This window comes from Trachypithecus francoisi, unplaced genomic scaffold (genome assembly GCF_009764315.1).
Source record: "Trachypithecus francoisi isolate TF-2019V2 unplaced genomic scaffold, Tfra_2.0 Lachesis_group4, whole genome shotgun sequence".
Lineage (NCBI taxonomy): Eukaryota > Metazoa > Chordata > Mammalia > Primates > Cercopithecidae > Trachypithecus > Trachypithecus francoisi.
Genome location: NW_022681469.1, coordinates 69,477,234 through 69,498,194, shown reverse-complemented (window position 1 = coordinate 69,498,194; position 20,961 = coordinate 69,477,234). Strand labels below are relative to the sequence as shown.

General features: G+C 32.5%; 1 protein-coding gene across 2 annotated transcripts in view; it reads right to left on the bottom strand.

The window, feature by feature from the left end:
* Positions 1–757: 757 nt before the first annotated feature.
* The window catches only part of ZNF804B (zinc finger protein 804B), a 630,956-nt gene continuing 610,752 nt past the window's right edge, over positions 758–20,961 (bottom strand). For both annotated transcript variants that reach the window (XM_033193158.1, XM_033193159.1), the window contains 2 exons: positions 15,041–15,171; positions 758–9,172 (listed from right to left, as the gene is read on the bottom strand). In XM_033193158.1, coding sequence (XP_033049049.1) covers positions 5,506–9,172; positions 15,041–15,171 — 3,798 coding nt within the window. In that variant the 3' untranslated portion in view covers positions 758–5,505. The remainder of the gene's footprint in view (positions 9,173–15,040; positions 15,172–20,961) is intronic.

Here is a 20,961-nt window from a genome sequence, read left to right as displayed (position 1 = left end):
GGGTTTCTTTTAGTTAAAGTATCTCTAGAGTTCACATGAAAGTTATAATAAATGTATAGAATGCTACCATATTATATTATATTACCAGTTAGAGAACACATTCCTGAGACTATTTATGAAGCTTTGTTAGAACATTGCAAAGCATTAGTTCACATTTTTTTTGTTGTTTGTTTTGTTTTTTTTGTTTTTTTTTTTTTTTTTGAGACTGAGTCTTGCTCTGTCGCCCAGGCTGGAGTGCAGAGTGCAGTGGCCGGATCTCAGCTCACTGCAAGCTCCGCCTCCCAGGTTCGCGCCATTCTCCTGCCTCAGCCTCCTGAGTAGCTGGGACTACAGGTGCCTGCCACCTCGCCCGGCTAGTTTTTTGTATTTTTAGTAGAGACAGGGTTTCACCGTGTTAGCCAGGATGGTCTCGATCTCCTGACCTCGTGATCCACCTGTCTCGGCCTCCCAAAGTGCTGGGATTACAGGCTTGAGCCACCACGCCCGGCCTAGTTCACATTTTTAAAAGCAAATAAAAAGAAACAGATTTTATAGTATTTATATATATGATAGGTTTCAACAAAGAATACATCTATAGAATTTTTAAAGTTATATTTATTTTCAGTTTGAGGAAACAGCTTAGTTTAATAACAGTAAAATTTTAAGAAATAGTCTAAGAAATCCCAGCCTTTAAATATATAATATAAATACATACAGTAATAAATAAAATGATAAATGCATTTTAATTCAGCAGTGTAAAATACAGAATATTTCCACACCATCTTGCATTTGATTTTGTTCTTATATTTTGGTATGCTTTTTGTTAGAAATACATGACTAACACTCCTATATCATTAAGCTTTTTATTGAAAAAAATATTATTGCATTGAACTACAGTCCAAGTAATTTATTGAATAACCTAAAAAAAAGCTGCTTTGCATGTACAATAGTGCAATTTACTTAGCCACAGTATAGTTTAAAAGGACAATTTATACAGAAAATGCAACACAAAATTATTGGTTTATGTGTCATATTGCCAGAGGATCACCAAGTTTAATTACAAATTAAGTACTTTAAATAGAATTGAGTAAGATGGGAATGTGCTTTAAACAGCTACACAACTAATTTACATTGTCAACTATTTTATCTCACATATGGAAGCAACTAACAATTTTGCTTGGGGATAAGAAATCTCTTCTTGGAGTTATTGTTTCAATATGTGAATATGTTTTTGAAAACACTATTTTCAACAAAGATCAAGATCTACAATTAAAGACTAAAGAGTATATTTATTAAAAACACACACAGATTCACACTCACATGTGCACTCATACATATTTTAAGTTTTCCAATTTGCCTGATTTTATTTTAATGTTTCTCACAAGATATTCTTACTCTTGCTAATTAAGGAAAATAGGGGGTTGCAAAAAGAGGAAGTGACTTTGAGAAAAGAACTTAAAAAGTGGATTGGGAGCTCTCCCTCCTGTAATCACTCCACAGAATGAAAATGGCCCTTTGGCTTATGTTTCTAATATTGGCTTATTCTAAACCTAACCCATTCAGCTGCTGCTTCCATTTTAATATAGCTTAATCCAAAAATACAACAATCACCTTCAATGTCTACCTAATAGAATTGGATAATATTTTTGCTGGAATGAAATGATAACCTTGGAAAATCCTCTAGACCCAGGCTTATTGGCAGGAGAACTTGTATTTTAGTAGGAAATTCTCATCTTAGTGAAGTGGTTTCAGTCTTAAACACAAAGGGCAACTATCTGTTTTCCTGACTCTTGTGTGGAACTAGTCACTCACATGCTTTTTAATAATGTTTCTATTTGCCAATGAGAGCACATTTTCCTTCAGAATTCCATCTAATTTAAAGAATCAAAACTAAATCTTTTCATGAGCTTTGCTGGGCCAGAGATGAGCGCTAGGTTCATTTTGCCCCTAAATATCTTATCTGCATACATTGATGTGTAAGATTTGGATCCTTTAAATTGTGTTTTTACAAAACTGAATCTGATATTTACATTTTTTTTTTTCAGAATGTTAACTATGTTTCTGAAAACTCAGAAACTCTGAAAACGTGCAGAACTTTTTAGGGATGATTAAGAAATGCGCTACTGATTTGAGATGAGCAGCAGTATTATTTCACCACTAAGGAGTTAACTATCCACATATCCTGGGGTGGAGGGGGGTATCTGGACATTTCATTCATACATATGTAGAATACTTGAACACTAAGCGGTATCCTAATGGGTAGAGCCATCTCCATATCTCCAATTATTGTTTCAAATCATTTGAAATACATTTCAATGTATTTCATTGTGTGGTGGTAAAATTCAGAAAGCGGTGCTGCTGCCAGCATTTGGAGCTAGGTAAGTAATAACTTCATGCATTAAGGAGATAGTCAGATTCAGCAATAGAATCCTGAGTAATTGTACTGGTTAAGTGTTTCATTTAACAGAAACATTTTACAGAATTAGTTTCTTTAAGTATATTTCCATTTAGAGATAACAGAGAGATTCCATTAAGTCCTGGCAGAAACTAAAGAAAAGGAGTCACTGTTAAATCCATTTTTGGGAAGTGAAACAAATTTCAAGTGATTTTGTAAAATGTCTACCTAAGCAAAAACTTTGGGAATTGGAGACTTTCTAAATCATTCTCTATATTCTAATCACTTCCAATATTTATAACATCTTAAAGATAAACCTTAAGTTTACCTTTGCATTTTTATAGGCCCATTGTATTTTTTTCTTGCTGAATTTGCAGGGAATTATGAAGAAGATGAACTTTCCCACATTTTCAGTTCTTCATACAAAGTATTTATTTTGTTTACCTCGAATCCAATGATACTATCTGAGGCTAGACTGGTTCATAATCTGTAAGAAAGACATATAGATAGATAAATGTGTGTTTGTGCATGCATGTGTGTAAAGATTTCACAGCCTTTCTTAAGCATTTAGAGTTTAAGACAGATTTTTTACAAAACTGCCTCCATGAGCCACTTGTGAAACAGTAATCCCATGAAGAGAATTAACCTGTAAATATCAGGCACTAGTCATAAAATAAATTTAATGCTAAAAGTTACCTGTCAAATAATTATGTAAATGGAGGGAAACACTGCTAAAAATAAATCCATCACAGTGACAATTTTTTTTTTATAATTGAACTATTTTAGGGTTCAATATATATTTTCAATTCTGTTTATTTTTTTTTCCCAGAATGTGTTTATCTTAAGGTAAAATTGAAACTAAAACAGTATTTCAGCCTACAGTTACTGATTTGGGGGGAAGTAAGCTGCATAATTGCATATTTCCTCATGTGATACCACAACTTTTCCAATTTCTCACCTTGGAGTACAAATTATCTTTTATTTAAAGGGAGACGGTTGCTTTCCACATAGTCCAAATTAGTTTGTCCGTCCAGTGAACACTTCATCACTGTTAATACAAGATGGAATAGTCACTTCCATGCCATCCATTCATATCAATCTGTCTTTGTTAGTCAAAATTAAGTGCTCAGTAGAGGTGCTCAGGTCTAACTTTATGAAAGTTTAAATTGTCACCAAGGCAATTATAAAAATCAATCAGGTGGTCAGTGTCTTTTATAATAGGACTTCTAGTGAGTTCCCATGATTACTCTATCTTGGCTCTGCATCAGCTTTGTAATTTGCTTTAGGAAATAATTATCCACATTACTTAAAAAAAAACCTGCTAGACCATTTGTCATCCATTTTTTAAGAAATATTTCATTTGTCTCACTTCTTTTTGGATTTACTCAATGTTCACCAATGGTCTTTTATAACCATTTTTATGGAATTCCATGCAAGTATAGCTCCTTGCTATTTGATGGTTTTTCTTCATTTCTCCATTCATTTTAAATAAATTAGATTTTGTCACTGTTATATACCAGTCAGAACGTTCTTCTCGCAAGTTTCTGGTGATATCTTGGAAACTGCAGTTTTTCTTTCTGTTAAAACTTCAAATTTACCTTATCCCCTTTTATTATTTTTCTTCCCTCCACCCTTTCTTTCTCTTTCTCTCTCAGCTGTCTCTCCTGAATCAATGATGTCCTTTCCTACTGTTTACCAAGTATTTAGTATTTAACCTTTCTACTTCATTTTCCTTATCTGTAATGAGGAATGATAATACTGATTTCAAAATACAATTGTGAAAATTAAAGAAGATAATGCAAACAAGTGGTTAGGGTACCTCTACCTGAATCACAACAGGCCTTAAGTAAATATAGCCGTCTTCCTTTTGAAGCCAAGGTTGAAGAAGGCATCCTCAAATCTTCTAGTGGTAGAGGACTTTGCATCTTTGTATCGACAGCATTAGATAAATGATTACCTCCATTTCTGTTAAGTTTGATTTTCTCTGAAACTCATGCTTAAGAATATAAAATAATAAACCTAACTGTAGGATTATGCACTAATATAGATGTATGAAATACAAATTTTGGGGGCCAAAAACCATTTTGAATGAATGTTTGAAATTATTTGCAAAATTACATGGATGGTGATTTTATTCCTCATCATTCATTGTTTCATAAATATCTAGTACAAGTGAATAAAACACACCAGATATTTAATAAGATATCCTCAATAAACATGTAAAAACACTGACATTTTCAAACCTTTACCTCTATCCTTATACATGTATTGGCTGAACATAGTAAAATTTTTGAGTAGAAGAATAATAAACATTTTAGTTCCTGTAATATTTGACAGATTGATCAATATATTTAAAAGATTATTCTGAGCACAATTTATTTTTGAGTTTGCATCATCAAATACTAACGATAGTTTGTATATGTTTTTTATACAAAAGTTAAACATTCTTAGTTTTAGATTTTGCTGATTCTTACACTTACAACATTACCTTGACATAGATTTGTGTGAAATGAAGATAATTTATTTTTCCCAGAAACTCAAAAGTATAATCTATAAAGATTGTTTTTCATTAAAGTGTAATTTTCAACCTAAATTAATCAGAAAATGTCTTGTTCTTATTTCCTATGAAAATACAGTAACAGACTACATTAATCGAAAACTTAGTCAATAGTTAACGATAGAAATTACTTTAAATAATTACTTCATTTCACTGACCTTTTATTGTCTAACAAATAAGCCAAATCAACACTCATTCATTCGCGCAACAAATACTTAGGACACAGGGTGCCATATTTCGTTTGATTTTTCTTTTTAATTTTAATGCTCTGCTTGAAGGTTTTCAGTTGCATTTTATAACACGTGAGAACCCATCCAAAACAAATCTTTAACCCTTTCCCTCTTCCCTCAACACTTTCATAAAATTATTTAAATTTGCCTATTATTTTGGCAAGCTAAAAAATTATTAAAATGCTTGTTTTAATATTAGCAATTCAGTTCATATTTATATATTGGTCACATTTTGAATTGGCAGCAGCATTTTAAATCTTATAATTGATAGACTTCTTTAAATATATTATTGTATAGGTAGTGACAATTAAAAAAATTATCCACAAGAGGGGCTTTAACACTTACTAGTTCAAGTGTGTGGACACATTTAAGGCCTCTTTCACTTCATTTAACTGTTGCATCTGGCTAGAGCAAGAATGATGGCAAAAATCTTGACCTTGGAATACTGGTTGGATTAAAGGATTCAAGTGGATGATAGAAGTTGTGGCTGGATTTAAGTGAGGGCCAAACAATGTAGGAATAAATGCTGTAGGGGGCAGGGGCTGAAGTGTTATGTGAGATGGGTGGAAGGGGGTAGCAGCTACTAAATGCAGGGGATGACCTGCTAAGAAAGTGGGGTGTGCAGGGATAATGGTTGGAGTCAGAGTTGAAAATGAAATAGGAGTGAAATGTGCCTGTGAAAGAGGATGTAGATGAGCAATAGGGAGGTGACTGTTATGAGAACTTAAGGAAGCAGAAACAGCAAAATGCTGCAGGAACGTGTGGTGGATGGTAGTGATAGAAGTGTGCTGGTGAACTGGAACTGTCTGTACGGTTGAGGCCGGAGAGAAGGCAGTAGGCCCTGCAGAAGGCAAAACTCGAAGATGCTTTGACAGGAGTTGCTTCTGCATATGCTGCTGGGCTTGTAGCTGTAGGATCTTATATTTATCTATTTCCTCAGGAGAAAATGTTATGGGTTGTTGAATTAAAGGGGGAGAGAGAGATTTATGACACATGTCTAATTCGTCTTTGACTTTGTCAGGCTTCTGCATAGTTCTGTCATAGTAAGAGTTTATATTTCCCTCTACATGATTTATATGCATGCTTACATCCTGTAAGTCTAGATTTATTTGGTCTTCTTTGGTCTCTGTTGAATCAGTAACACCAGTATATCTATTAGATGGAAAAGCACCAGGGAATTCATTTGGTACTGGGTCACAGCTTTGAATAAAAGGTTGGATTTCACTAATTAAAGGTTTTGATTGTTCTTTTGTTGTTGGATTCATTTTTATGTTTAGTGACTGAGACTCTGTTACTAGGTGAATTATACCTTTAGAGAGATGGTTATCACAATCAGTGTCTGCTAAAATTGTAAAATTATTTGTCTGTGAGCTTTTGCTTTTGTCTTTCTCTGTAGTCCTTGGAATTGCACTGTCTTGATCATTTCTGCTCTCACTTGCACACTGTATTTTTTCAGACAAAGGCAATGCTTGTCTGTTACAGCCTGATGGTACAAGTTGAATTGTGCATGGGACTTGCGAAGGAGCCTCTAATTCATTTTTACAACTGTTTGAAGAGACCTCAACATTACTTGATTGTTCCTGACATTTCTTGGCTTGTACTCTTTCTAAAAGGCTTTTTGCTGTCAGAGGGGTCCTCTCTCCTTCTGTAATGTTCGATTCTGTAGTTTCTGAAGGGCCACTGGAACAGTTCTTTAGAAGGCAGCTGATATTCCCGGAGTTATACTTCATGGGCCTGACTTTTCCCAGATCACAAATGTGAGGTCTGCCCAAAGACTCTTGATTTCTCTTGCTTTTATTCAAGTAATAAATTTTCTCCCTTGAGTAAGAATCCAATCTATCGTGCTGAGTTCCCTGGCAATTAGGTGGTTTTTTACTGCTTCCAGTGCAGGAAATCTGTGAGTTAGAATCACAACAGATGATTCTCGTAGATTTTAGCCCTGAAAATTGTTGTTGATTTTTGCCCAGTTTTTGTCTTTCTCTACAGTGACAATATCTACGTTTTGAGTATTTTTCATTTTTAAATGATTCCCACAATTTGCAGTTCCTCTCTTTCTGTGGTTCAGACTGCATTTGACTGCTCTTTGCTGTTTCATCAGACAAGTAGAGGCAGTTGTGCTTCAGACATTTCCGTTTGTGCCTTTCAACTGAGTGGTGTTCTCTTTTATAGAAGCAGAGAATATTACCTCTGCTATTACCATTGAATCTATGACTTGAACAAGTACTTCTCAAGCTAGACATGCTGCTAGGGGATGTGTCCGAAGAGCAAGAATATCTACTCAAAGATGACTTTGGAGAGCATCTCTTGTATCTTCGATTTCCACATCCAGAAACCTTGTTGGTCATGCTGATGTGGTTACTCTTTAAAATTACACTGAAGTCTTTCCCATGGTCACTGTTACCCCCTACTGTATGAGGACTGGACTTGCAGTTGAATTGTCTTTCATCTTCAAATTCCAAATGAGGATTGCAGGGAATCAATTTATTCTTTTTAGTCCTGGAGATGTAGGAAGGACAAGATACGTCCTCATCTGTATCCTTTAGAACTACCTTTCTGCAGCCTTGCCAATGGGCCCTTGAAGCTTCCTTAAGTTCGTTCTCACTATTATTCTTTCCAGCATAATCCTTTAGAGATGTATTGAGGTAAAGAGGCACTTCAGGATTTTTCATTTCCAAATCATTTGCACTAAAAGCATATTCACTCTTATTTGGCTCAGAATCACTGTAGTCCAAATTATATTTCCTCTGGAATTTTTCCCAATCCGGATTAGCTATCATCATCTTTGGTTTCAGATATTGATTATCTTCTTGGATCATTTTTTGTTGGTCTTCGATTAAACCTGAGACTTGGCTCTCTCTTTTAGTCTTCACTTCCAAGGACTTCTTACCCAATTCTATTTTTAAGTCCTCTGGATTGTGGTCTTCCTTTGTGTTCCGAGAAAGCTTAAAATCAAAATATAGTGGGTTGCAGCCATAAGAGATACAGGGTTCTGTTTTTGTAAAGAGTAGAAGTTCCGTAGGCCATTGAAGAGTGGTGTGGCCATCCTTGCTTTGAACGTGGAGAAAAGGTAGTGGTTTAGATGCCACATTATGGGCACATGCTTCTCTTACAAGTCTTTGAACATTTTTGCTAACTCTTTCTGTTTTATCTAAAGATTTTTCTCTGTTCTCTATTCTGGAATTTGGATTCAGATGCACTGTACTCTTTTGTTCACTTGGCTCTGCTGATGAAAACTCATCCAGGCATTCAAATATCCTGGCATCACTATGGTTGTAAATGTTTGGTGGGCTGAAGGAAGCATTTGCTTGGCATGGGTGATTCACACAGTTTTCTAAAGTGTTCTTCAATGTATTTCTAGTTTCTTTTTCTCTACTGGAAGGAGTAAAATCTACATCTGAAAGAAGAATGTTAGATTTAGAGAACGAAGCATGAATGCCAATGGAATCTTCTAGTGTCTCATCAATAGAGTTGTTATTGTCTTGCAAAATTTTAGAGTTTATGGAGATGGTATTGTGTAAAACACTTTCCAGATGGCTTGGTGAGATGTTTACCTCTTTTTCCTTGGTAAGGTGTGTATCTTTATTTGCAAACCTACAGCACTCGCATTTATCTGCAATTTGTTTTGTTTTATAAATGGGTGACTTGTTACAATCGTGAGTTTCTTCTGTGTTCTCACTGAAAACTGATGCTGAAGATTCTAATTTTAGGTGCACTTTTTTGGAAAAAGAAAATGATACTCCTGTTCTGTGATTTGCATTGCTGAGATCTGAAGATGTTTGAGGTACCCGATTTCCAAACAAACAACGCCTGTCTGATTGTAATTGGTGTCGATTTGGCACGGTGGACCGCTGTTTATCGGAAATGATTCTGGGGAGATTTTTTCCTTTAAGGAGAAGAGCACTCTTCATGCATGATACCTTTCTGCCATTCTTAACGGGGAAAATTCCTTGCTGGAGTTGCTTTTCTATGGCTACCTTGGGGGCTTTGTATGCTGGTCCATTTCCAGAAACACTGTAAATACAATAAATATTTAAATGATTAAGATACTAGCTTTGGAATCATATCTACATATGAACATTTCCTAGTGTTTCTAAGATGAGTTGTTTTACAATTTATGAGCTACATCTTCTAAAATACAACCTTTTGTTGTGCTTATATAGCTTAGCATAAATTTTATAGTGGCTATTTCTAAAATGAATTATGTACATGTAGTATTTTGCAATTACCAAAAAGCAATAGCAAGTGAATATCTTATGCTAGTGCTTCTAAAGTATTTACATCACAATGTATGTCCTACAGAATCTGTCAATCTTAGGAATACAGATTTAACATTATTTCACTAATAGTTTTCCGATCAGTGCATTCACATTAAATAAGAAATTAAATAGAATTAAAAGTCACTTTAAAAATATAAAAATATTTTTTAAATTTGCTTTTATGTATTAGTTCTAACATTTTATAATGTTTAGTTCCTTGGTCTTAAAATTCCCTCATATTCACTTACCTTTGAAACACAGTGATAAGTTCTTTCTTTATGACTTGTCAGTAATTTGTCTAATTATAATAAATGCATAATAAGAGATATGTACAATCTATCTAAATGTCTTCAATGATTTTGAAATCTTTTCCTTTGCTTCTTACTCACCAAAATATTTTTTCTACTATTTCTGTATTATATGTTTTAGGTTTTAAAGGTCTTAAAAGGTTATTTGTTCTACTGAGCTTCATTAGCAATTCATACAGAAGACTGAAAATACCAACATATATAAGAGATAAAATTCTTTAGATTAAAATTATATGCCCTTTAACAGTCTATCTATATAACCTCTACTATAAAAAGGCTTCACTGGAAAGAAGACAATACAAATCACATCATTTTTCTTATTGTTTGCTTTGAACTGGCATTATTTTCCTTTTTCTTGTTCCATATGCTTGGATGTGTTTGTTCGCTTATTTCTAATTTTGATTTTTATTTTACTTTCATCTAGTCATTTGTTGCTTGAACATAAAATTCTAAGCCAACTGATATCTCTTCCATATGTTGCTGAAATTCTAATGCAGAGTAGTGCTTTCTGAGTCCTTGTCTAACAAATTCCTGTTGGTTTCTTTTACCCATTCTTTGGCAAATCAGCATAGAATTCTAGAATCACAAAGTACAAATTTCATGTACTTTGCTTCATTGTCTCTAGATGTCTAATATTACAGACATACTGAATTAACTTCCCTTTATTTATCTTTGAGATGAATCTGCTTGTGTGCTTTTCCCTTTGTATAAAGTGTAAAAATATAAATACATATAATTTATTAGATGTGTTACATAAAGAGTATATATATTAATACGTATATATATGTATGTATAACATTTTAACAGAACATAGTTACAGGCTGATTAATTTGGGTGAATTTTTACTAGTAGTTCTTGGGCACTTTGAATTTAACTTTCTTCAGTTCAGATACATTTTTTTTCCTCGATTTATCTGATTATTGCTTCCTTTGGAATTTATGTTTTAAAATCATTGGTTCTCCTGAATATATCCTTTAGGTATTGATATTTATCTCAGTACTTTACTCTGTGTTCAGTCTTTGTCTATAGTTCAGGGAGAATTTCTTTGATTTAATTTCTATTTTACTGACTCAATTTTTTTACAATATTCAATCTGTTTACAAATTATGACCATATGGATTTTAACTCGCAAACAATAATTTTAGCCACTATTTAGTTTTTAATGATTTTAGAACGTCTCCTTTTCATGAATGTCATTTTAGAATGTCTCCTCTTCATGAATGGTTGTAATTTTAGAATTACAGAGTTCCTTTAAATCTTGTAAAAAACTAAATTTAGAAGTTTTTAAAAGCTGTATTCTCTTCCTTACAGTAACTCTTTCATAATAGAAAGTTCTTATTCATCACATTAATCTCCTTTTTTTGAGTCATCTTTTTATGTTCATTAGGCATATTTAATAAAATGAATAGTGAGGAGCATTCTAAGATGGCATATAAGTTACTGAATGTTTCTTTCAAGCACAAAAGTAAATAAGGAGTGTAGAGACTTTATTACAACATTATTGGTCTTTGAAAATGCCTCCAGCCTGCAGATAGAAGGAAGTGATCCAGAAACAGCTGCAGCATTCAACTTTGCCTTGGTACCAAAGAGATTATTTCCCATATTTGTAGCCACCATTTGGATTAAGTAGGAACTATACTTCTGGATTAAGTTAACCTTCTCCAGAAGCTTCAATCAATCTGACATTATCACCTGTATGAAACTCATACAGGTTGAAATTATTCCACAAGTCTAGTGTATGGATACTATCGTTCTTCCTTTCCCAATTCCATTATTATGCAGTGATTTTAGTATTTATTATACCATGTTATATATATTATATATATCCTTTTCTTAATAATAATTTTGCTGATTATCCTGACACTATTTTATTCATTTTCTTGCTTTACGCTAATCTAAATGTTCTTTTCTGTACTGCTGTTTTATTTTACCATTTAGCTCTCTAATGTGCAAGCTTCTTCCTTTTACATTCCTTTAAATATTTTAAAATTTCTTTGCTCTTCCTGTTTTTGTAATATACTGTTCTCTAGCTTCTTGTCCTTAATTCTAGTTCTCATTTTGCAATTTAAATTGCATTTATAATTATAGGTTTTTCACAAGTTTTAACATTTTGTCCTTATTGTTAATCTTTGATACTTCTTACTTTTATTCTTTAAACTTTTTCTCTTGTTGCTTTATAAACTTTAATTTGCTTTTTCTTAAATCAAAGTTATTCTTATTATTTTGGAAAACCCTGTTTTTATCTTTGTGGGGTTTTAAATTCTACTATTTTAATACAAGTTTATGTATTATAATATTATTATAGCTTTAACTTTTTCTAGATTTATTCAGATATAACTGGAAAATAAAAATTGTATATATTCAAGGTACACAATGTGATCGTTTGATGTATGCATACAAATTAATTTGTACATCTATCATACACGTAGTTACCATTTTGTGTGAGATAAGGACACCAGATTCACTCTCTTGGCAAATTTCAAGTAAACATTACAGTATTATTAGCGAAGATAATCATGCTCTACATTAGATCCTCAAAACTTATTCATCTTACATCTGAAAGTTTTATAAACTTTGAATAATACCTTCAAATTTCTCCCACCAGCCAGCCCCTGGAAACCACATTTGCATTCTCAATGAAGCTTCAATTTTTATAGTTTTCTCCACATTTAATGTTTCCCTCACTTCTTTGGAACTTTCTTTAGTTTTTAAAATATTTTCTTACTTATATTAAAATAATGGTTAATAAAATGTCTGTAGAGCTTGGCTTTTAATTCTTATTGATGGATTATCCATTCAAATTGTTCTCCAAAAATTCTAATACTCTGCAGCTTAACAAATTCACAATTTTATTCTCTCCTGTTCAAAAAGCATCCTTTCCAAACAGCAAAACATATCAAAACAACATGATTTTTTTAAATGGTGTCATTTTTTAATGTTCCATTTTCCAGCTCTTATATGAAAAACTTCCTAAATATAAGAGCTAGATAATGTGGAACATTAAGAAATGACACCGTTTAAAGAATTCATAGTCTCAGAATCAATGGCCCTAAAATTTTTAAAGTTTGGAAAAATTGTAATATTCAGATGTACTTAAACTTATATATATAAGAAGTTCACATACAGAGAGTGACTATCCCCTCATCCCCATATAATAACTGATATTGCTAAGGAAACAGGTTGGCTGGAACTAGTTAAGAGACGGTCAAATTTGATGACCCTTTATAAGATCTATTACTATTTTTTTGGCCATCATTTTACACACTACCAGTAAATTCACTTTTCTTCTCCCAAAGGGTCACGGAAGAATTTTGTTACCTAGATCATACTATTCAGAAGCCCTTATTATGAGGAAAAAGGACAAAGAAAGATTGTCTGGGAGAAGAGTAATGCCAATGTTTTTTTCTTTTTCTTTTATTTTTAACTTTCACTTGTCAATTCACCTACCAAAATAAAGTATTTGTTAAGTGACTTTCCTTCAGCCATGAGGCTGTTTAAGCAGAGAGAGCAATTGGCTAGGAGGCAGGTGATGGATAGTAGAAGATAAAAAAATATTTTTCTAGTTTCACGCTCTATACCTAGAAAGCTGAACACTTGTCTTTTCCCTAACAATATGGGCACATTATGACCCAGAGAGCTTGCCTATTTTATCAAATCACCAAAAGGAGTGGTTAGGTTTGTGATTGTTTAGTAAATAAGGCTTACAGAGGGATAGCTGAAACTTAATAGAGTGGACTTTTTTATTTGGAAGAAACTTAATGGGTAGCTCTGGCAAACTTAGAACTTCTAAACAAACCATCACCATCATCACCATCATTATCATCATCACCATCACCATTACCACCGCCATCAGCAAGGCACCTCTGATGTTTTGTTATTTATGCCAGAGGAAAATATAGAATGGCTAAGTAGAAATGTAGAAGTGTGACAACTTTCATAATAACAAACAACCAAAATTATATTTATTAAGACTATTTAGATTTGCTGTTGTGGCCTTAAAGGACCCATCTAAAGATGTCTATCTATGGTCAAACTTGTACCATTTGTTACGATCTGACTTACTGCATCTCATCATTAATCACTCCAGGAATTGACTCTTTCCCTAGATTGTTTCCTGCATGCTGCCCTAACAACAATAGAACTTTTCCTTCTAAGCCCTATTTTGGCAAGGACTGTCTGAGTTCTCAATGACAAGATGTTTGAATAACATATTCTAAGTCCCTCATTGTGTTGACTGTAGAAAGCTCAGTAGCAAATGTATATGTTGCTTCTAGGGTTGTATAAGACCCCAGACCATGCATTTTTGTATTAACGTTACTTCTGACTACGTGTTGTATCTTTATTTTGTCTTCATACTAAACTTCTCATTTATTTTTAATACGATTTTTATGTATTTTCATAAATTAATTAGATTATTTTAAGAGTTACAAATACATAAATACATGCAAGTTGAATATTAATTGTATTTTTACTCATAATTGGTCCTACAAAAATAAGTGTTTCCTTAAAATTACCTTTTAAGTCTAATAATTTGTGGTAACTAATTGAGCTACTCACTCCTGTTTATTACATATTACTTTCCATTTAAGCAACAGGGGTTTAAATTCTGGCACAGAGGCATAAATTTCACAATTCACTAGGTTGCTGTCAAACACATTAATTAGCTACATTAGTGTTTTACATTATGATTCATATGCACACAAATCACAATCTGCAAATTTAATTGCATTCCAGGTAACAACTTTGAAACATCCAGTGGTTCCAAGCGTTTGTAAAACTGCTATTTTTCAGCTATAAAAACGTATTAGTATAAAGCTTGTTATATTATAATTATCAATTTAAATGGCACTGTGTGGTAAAGTTAACTGCATTAATTACATCTTGTTTGTCAGCCAGACAATGATCGTGTTATTTATACTCGACTCAGGTATGTACAGGGAAATGTTCAGAAGACGTATTTTCCAACCCCTAAGATGTATTGTTAATTATGGTTTTTAAAAGTATTATTACAAAATTTAGAACATATATTAAGAAGTGATATTAATCCATTTATTCAACTGGATAGAATAAATGCTAATGTATTTGAATCATTCTGGGATCATTTCATTATAGGGTACATTAAATTAACAATATTAGGAAAGAAAAATATCAAAGGCCAAAAGTAATTAATTTATGTATGTTTAACTATATTTGCCCTTCAGACATATCTGTTAGTTAGTTATTATTTGTTTATATTGTTACAGTAGATTTGCCTTTAAAATTTCCCAATAGGTTGAAGAGGGTTTTGAACCATTCCAGACACCTTTAATTCTTACCATTCAGATTGCTGCCTTAACTCAGCCAGCTGATGGAGTCGTTTAAGTGCTTTTTCTTGTTTCTTCTCATCTTTCCATGACTTAGAAGCTACATTCCGAGCAAATTCCCTTTGCTTTAATTCTTTCAGTCTCTGTGGAAAAAGAAGAAAAACCAAAAAGGTACTATAAATAAATAATATATTCTTTTCCATCCACAAGGCTCCGTATTATTCTTTATCTTAAGTGCAGAGGTGACTTTCTGGACAGAAAGAGTAAAAGTATCTTCTCCATTGTTGCTATTCTCTGCTCCAAGACACATTTAGCAGATAAATGTAGTTGTCAACCAGGTTATTTTTCCAAGCTTGTCACAGTCACTGCAAAAATGTGCTGCAAAGCTGGGCCCCAGGCCTTGCTGGTATCACTCTGGCTATGCAACTATAATAATCTGTGTGCCTATAAAAACACAAATGGGAAAAATATGCAATATATGAATGAGTATGAAGGGAGGCAGGTTATGAGATGCATGTTCCTCCACCCACCTGCCCCTCACTTGTAAAATTGATTCTATTAAATACACTGGGTGGGATGAGCTTGTTTCAGGAAAGAGCATCTGTTACTGTGAAATATTTAGTTCAAAGCTCTAAATGTGATTTTGAATTCTTTTTTTTTGGATGGAGATATTTATCAAATACATATTTATATATTGTATCCAGGAAGACAGAAAAAAAATGAGTCAGGGATTTAAACTCAGAATAGAGGCGTGGCCCTGCTTGACTTAAATTCACCCACCACTTATTTTAATTAATATTTTCTCTAAAACAATGGACTTACATGCAAGTAAGACCTCTTATTTAGAATCTGCCACTAAGCACAGCTAATGATATTGAATGAACTGAGAAACAGCCAAAATCAAATGAACCTCTTGAAGTTTAGGGCTTAATCCTGAATTGGAAGTGTATTTAAAGATTATCCTCTTAACTCATACAACGTGATTTTAAACAGTCTAAAATATGTATCTGTTGAAATTATTTTCATTTCCCATATTAAGTATAAGAAATGTTTCCCAGGTATGGAGAAAACTACATAGTTATCATGTGAGGTAATAATACTGTAGCTGACTGTTACTCAGGGCAAGTGCCAAAACCTTTCATTAGCTTCATTCTTTAAAGGAAACATGCTCATAGTAGACAGTGGTCAGATAACTACATCTAAGCTAAGGATTTGAAGAAGAAGGCAGATCGGTCTTTCAAAGAGAGAATATTCTGAGCACAAAGAACAAGAACCTCACAGAATTAGAAATAGCTACAGGGAGAACAGTGGACTCAACCTGAATTCAATTTTTGACAAATACTTCAAATCCTTCTAAAAATAGAAAATTTCAAGAAATATAATTATGCTCTATATGTTATCAGTAAAAAAAAAGATCAATAGTTCTTTGGAAATTATAAAGAACAGATAATCTGAGCATTAAAGAGTGGATACCGTTGGTCAGAAGACAGGAAGAAAGGCTTATGAAATCCTTATTGCTACATACCCTGCTACTCTCTTCCTCAGACCCTATGTACTTGAAAGCCTAGTTCTTAGAATGAGGCCTTGTCTTACAAGCAAAGACCTTTTGGAAATTGTCCTACATGATTTAAGAACACACATAAACTATAGTTCAACTGTGTCAGAGAGAGAAAATTGCTATTTGGAAAAAAAAAAAGAGAGGCTTTTTTTAATACTCTGTTAGTACTGAATATAAATACTCCATATTATATTTATTTAATATTAGGCATTATCAACACACAAAACTTGTATAATGCAGAGGAGGAAATTGATCCATTTACTCACAGCAATTGACACTTGACTCATTTTTGGAATCATGTTTGAAAATTTGGGGTACCTCTGTTTCTTTTATTAGCCTTCTAGATTCCAGAACTATACTTTTATTTTTGAGTTATAGAAATGATTGAGAATTCTGTATTGTTTATCTAACAACAAATATTGTTAATTGCTACTATGTTAATCCTTATTCTTACTATGAAATGTATAAATATACAAATCAACATATCAATTTTTTTCCCTTCAAGGAAGTCAGACAAGTGGTTACACTTCTATAAGATAGAGTGGAGTTTCTTAATAAGGGTGCATACAATGTGCTTTGGAAATATACAGGAATAGTAAAAGATTAATTGTGTTTAGGAAGTTTGCAAAGTTAAAATGTTTTTAAGGAACACAGAAAACTGGAAGAAGAGATTTTGTTTAAAGACATCTAGCCACAAATTTGGTTTAGTCAGTTCTGAGTGCTCAAGTTTAAGCAGAGAAAAAAACCCCAGATATCTGCCTCAAGTTTTCAGTGTACTGAACAATGCATCTGTATGAGGAAACTGTTCCAGTTTAGGGGAAAAAAAAATCATCTGAAAAAATGTAAGAGAAACAGTGTCTAGCATTCATAGAAGGCCAGGAATAGTGGTTGTTTTCACTAACAAAACTGGAAAAAATAATAGGATATTGAATAGATAATTCAGAAAAGTCATGCTTCAGTAGAGAATAATTAGTCATAGATTTAGCACTACTTTGGAGTTGCTTAAAAAAATCATAAAAGCAAGAAATAAAAGTATAAAACTGACTCCAAGTAACTTAACTGAATCATAGTACTAAACACTAGGATATGTATTGCAATACAAAAAATGAGAAAAATTAATATCTTGTATCCAATCAAATATTATCAGGATGTAATAGCAGTTGAAACTGGTCTACAAGTTAAAGAAAAATATACTATAAACTCTACAGCAGCTATTAAAATGATAAAGTGTTTTAGCTAGGAGGACAACAAAGGAGATAAAAGAACATCATTAAATGTACTCAGTGCAAGAAAATGCAAAAAAAAAAAAAAAAAAGTAAGGTAGACTGGACAATTATAAAATAAATAGCAAAATAATAAATCAAATCTAAACATAATAATAATATTAAATGTAAATGGTCTAAACACCAAAATTAAAAGAGAGTATTATTTGGATAAAAATGTGAGTTCAACTCTGTTGACTACACAAACAAGCTTTTTTAAAAATGAGGACAAATGAGTTAAAAGAAAAGAATGTAAGAACATATATTATGTCAACACGAGTCAAAAGAAAGCTGGGGGGCCATATCACTGTAAGACAGATTAGATCTCAGAGTAAAGATATTTTACCAGGAATAAGGAAGGTTTCTTCATAATGATAACGGAGCATTAAAATACACAAAGCAAAAATGGATACCTGCCGCATGGAGGAAATAAATGGACAATTATTAAAGAAATTTCAATGCCTTGCTATTAAACATCAACAAAATACTAATTGCAAATCCAATACTTATGGAAAATGTTACACCAAAGTGATTGTATCTCTTATAAAAGACCCTTCCAAAAGTGTATTTGTCTGATGAAAAGAGGACTATCAATCACCGGACAGATGGGGAGGATTTCTAAGAATCCAGAGGCCAAAATTTGCCAGCCTCATGTTTTGGCTTAGCCCAAATTTCTATTTTTCTCCCCTTGTTCTGACAAGAACTCATTTATTTCAGCCATGGCACATACAATGATTGTCAGTAACCTTCCTCCATTTAAAGAGAACATAATCCATTTGGGAAGAAAAATGTTCTTTGAGGGTGTGTAATTAATCAGCTCTTATTGAGAACAGACAGCACATGGCATACATATTTCAGGAAAAAAATGCTACTTTACACGTTTACAAATAATAATGGGAAAACAAATACGGTATTGTGCAAAGTAGGTAGTAAAGAGTGAATCCGCTTGATTACTGTATAATCTGGGTAATAAACAAAGAGGTAGCATAGGTAAGATTAGAACAATACCTTGCATTCTTATCCTTCAATGATAAAGGTAGATGGCCATAAAGAAAACTAAGCAACACAATTATGATACAAGTGTGTTGTATTATTAAATACATTTTTGCATCTATTTAAAAGGATCACATTATTAATTTCCCTTTATATAGTGAATAACTTCTATTTGTTTTATTGTGTTAAACTTCACATTCAGAGGATGAATATTGCTTGTTTTTTATATTAATATTTTGAAATATTGATGGATTTGATTTGCTAACATTCATTATGAACTTTGCATCTATGTTCACGTGTGATATTGGCCTGTATTATCTTTCAAAGTCCTTGTGTCATTCCAGTGTGGTTTTAGTCAATTCAGATTGCTGTAACAGAATACTATAGACTGGGTGGCTTAGCTAACAAACATTGAATTCTAACTGTTCTGAAAGCTGGGAAGTTCAAGATCAAGGTGCCTGCAGACAGATCCAGTGTCTAGTTATGAAATTCTTCCTGGTTTGTAGATGGCCATCTTCTTGTTATATCCTCACATGGCCTAGGCCAGAGAGAAGAGGCAAGCTCTCTTGTCTTATTTGTAAGGGCACTAATCCCACTCATGAAGGCTGCACCCTCATGTCCAGTCACCTCCCAAAGAGTCTACTTACTTCCTAATGCTATTATATTGGGGGTTGAGGGAACATAAACTTAAGTCTATAAGTACCATCGTAACAATGGCCTCATAAAATGAGTTGGAGAATGTTTTATCCTCTATTTTCTAAAAGACTGTGCATACAATTAATATTACATATTCCTTAAATACTAGAGTCACCACTGAAGCTACGTTTTCCTGGAGTATTTTTTTCTGGTTGTTGTTGGAACTTGTTAAATCATGAATTCAGTTTATGCAAGATACATAAGACAAAACAGAATTTTTATTCTTTTTTGAGTGAGTTTTGGTAATTTGTTTCTTTCAAGATTGTTTTGAATTTTATTTAAATTAGCTTTTTTATTGTCAAAACATTGTTCCAAATACTTTCTTTCTATTCTTTTGATATTTGAAGCATCTAATGCAATGTTACCTCATTTAAACCTGATATTGGCAATTTGTGTATTCTATATTATTCACCAATCTTCTGAATGATTATTGATTTTATTAGTATTTTAAAGGAACCAGATATTATTTAGTAGTATGCTTTCAATAACATGTAAATATTCATACATTTTCTAGATATCTTATTGTTACCAATTTCTAATTTAATAATATTTTGGTCAGAGAATATATTCTGCATGATGTCAGGTCTTAGACAGTTACATAAATGTTTGTAAGATAGTTGTAGAAATGTTTATAATGACTCAGCCTATGGTCTATCTTGGCAAATATACCATGTGCACTTGAAAGCAGAAAATATGTATTCTATTTGCTGTATTTCAAATTCTATAAATATCATTATGTCAAGTGGTTAACAGTTTTGTTTAAATCATGTATTACCTTATGGAAATTTTTGCCTACTTGTTTTATCAATTACTAGTGAAAAGATATAAAATTCTGCACTTATATTTTGTGATTGGTCCATAGTTCCCTTTGTTTCTGTCAGTCTTTACTATGTGTTTTGGGGAACTTTCTTATCAGATGCATACATATTCAAGGATTTAGAATTGCTATATCTTGTTATTCAGTTAACTTTTTATAACTATGAAATATCCAACTTGTCATTTCAAAATACTCTTTCCTTTGAAATTCACTTTGTCTAATTTTAGTACTGTCATATCTCTTTTTTTAGCATTGACATGGTATATCATTTTTTATTAATTTAATTTAAAATAGATTGTGTCTTTAAAGTGTATTTATTTTAAAAGCCATTTATTTGGATCTTGTGTTTTTATTCATTCAGGACTTTTTTCCTTTTAATTGAGCCATTCACTTTATTTACAGTTAATGTAATTATTTCAATGTTTGTATTTGTGTATACTATCTATATACTTAAAATACCATCTGTATACTTGGTGAATCTGCTCTTTTCTCTCTTTTCTATATGCTTTTGAGTGGATCAAACATTTGTAGAATTATATTTTACCTTTTCTATTGATTAGTTATGTCTACCTATGTTACTTTCATAGTTGCACTAGACATTAAAATA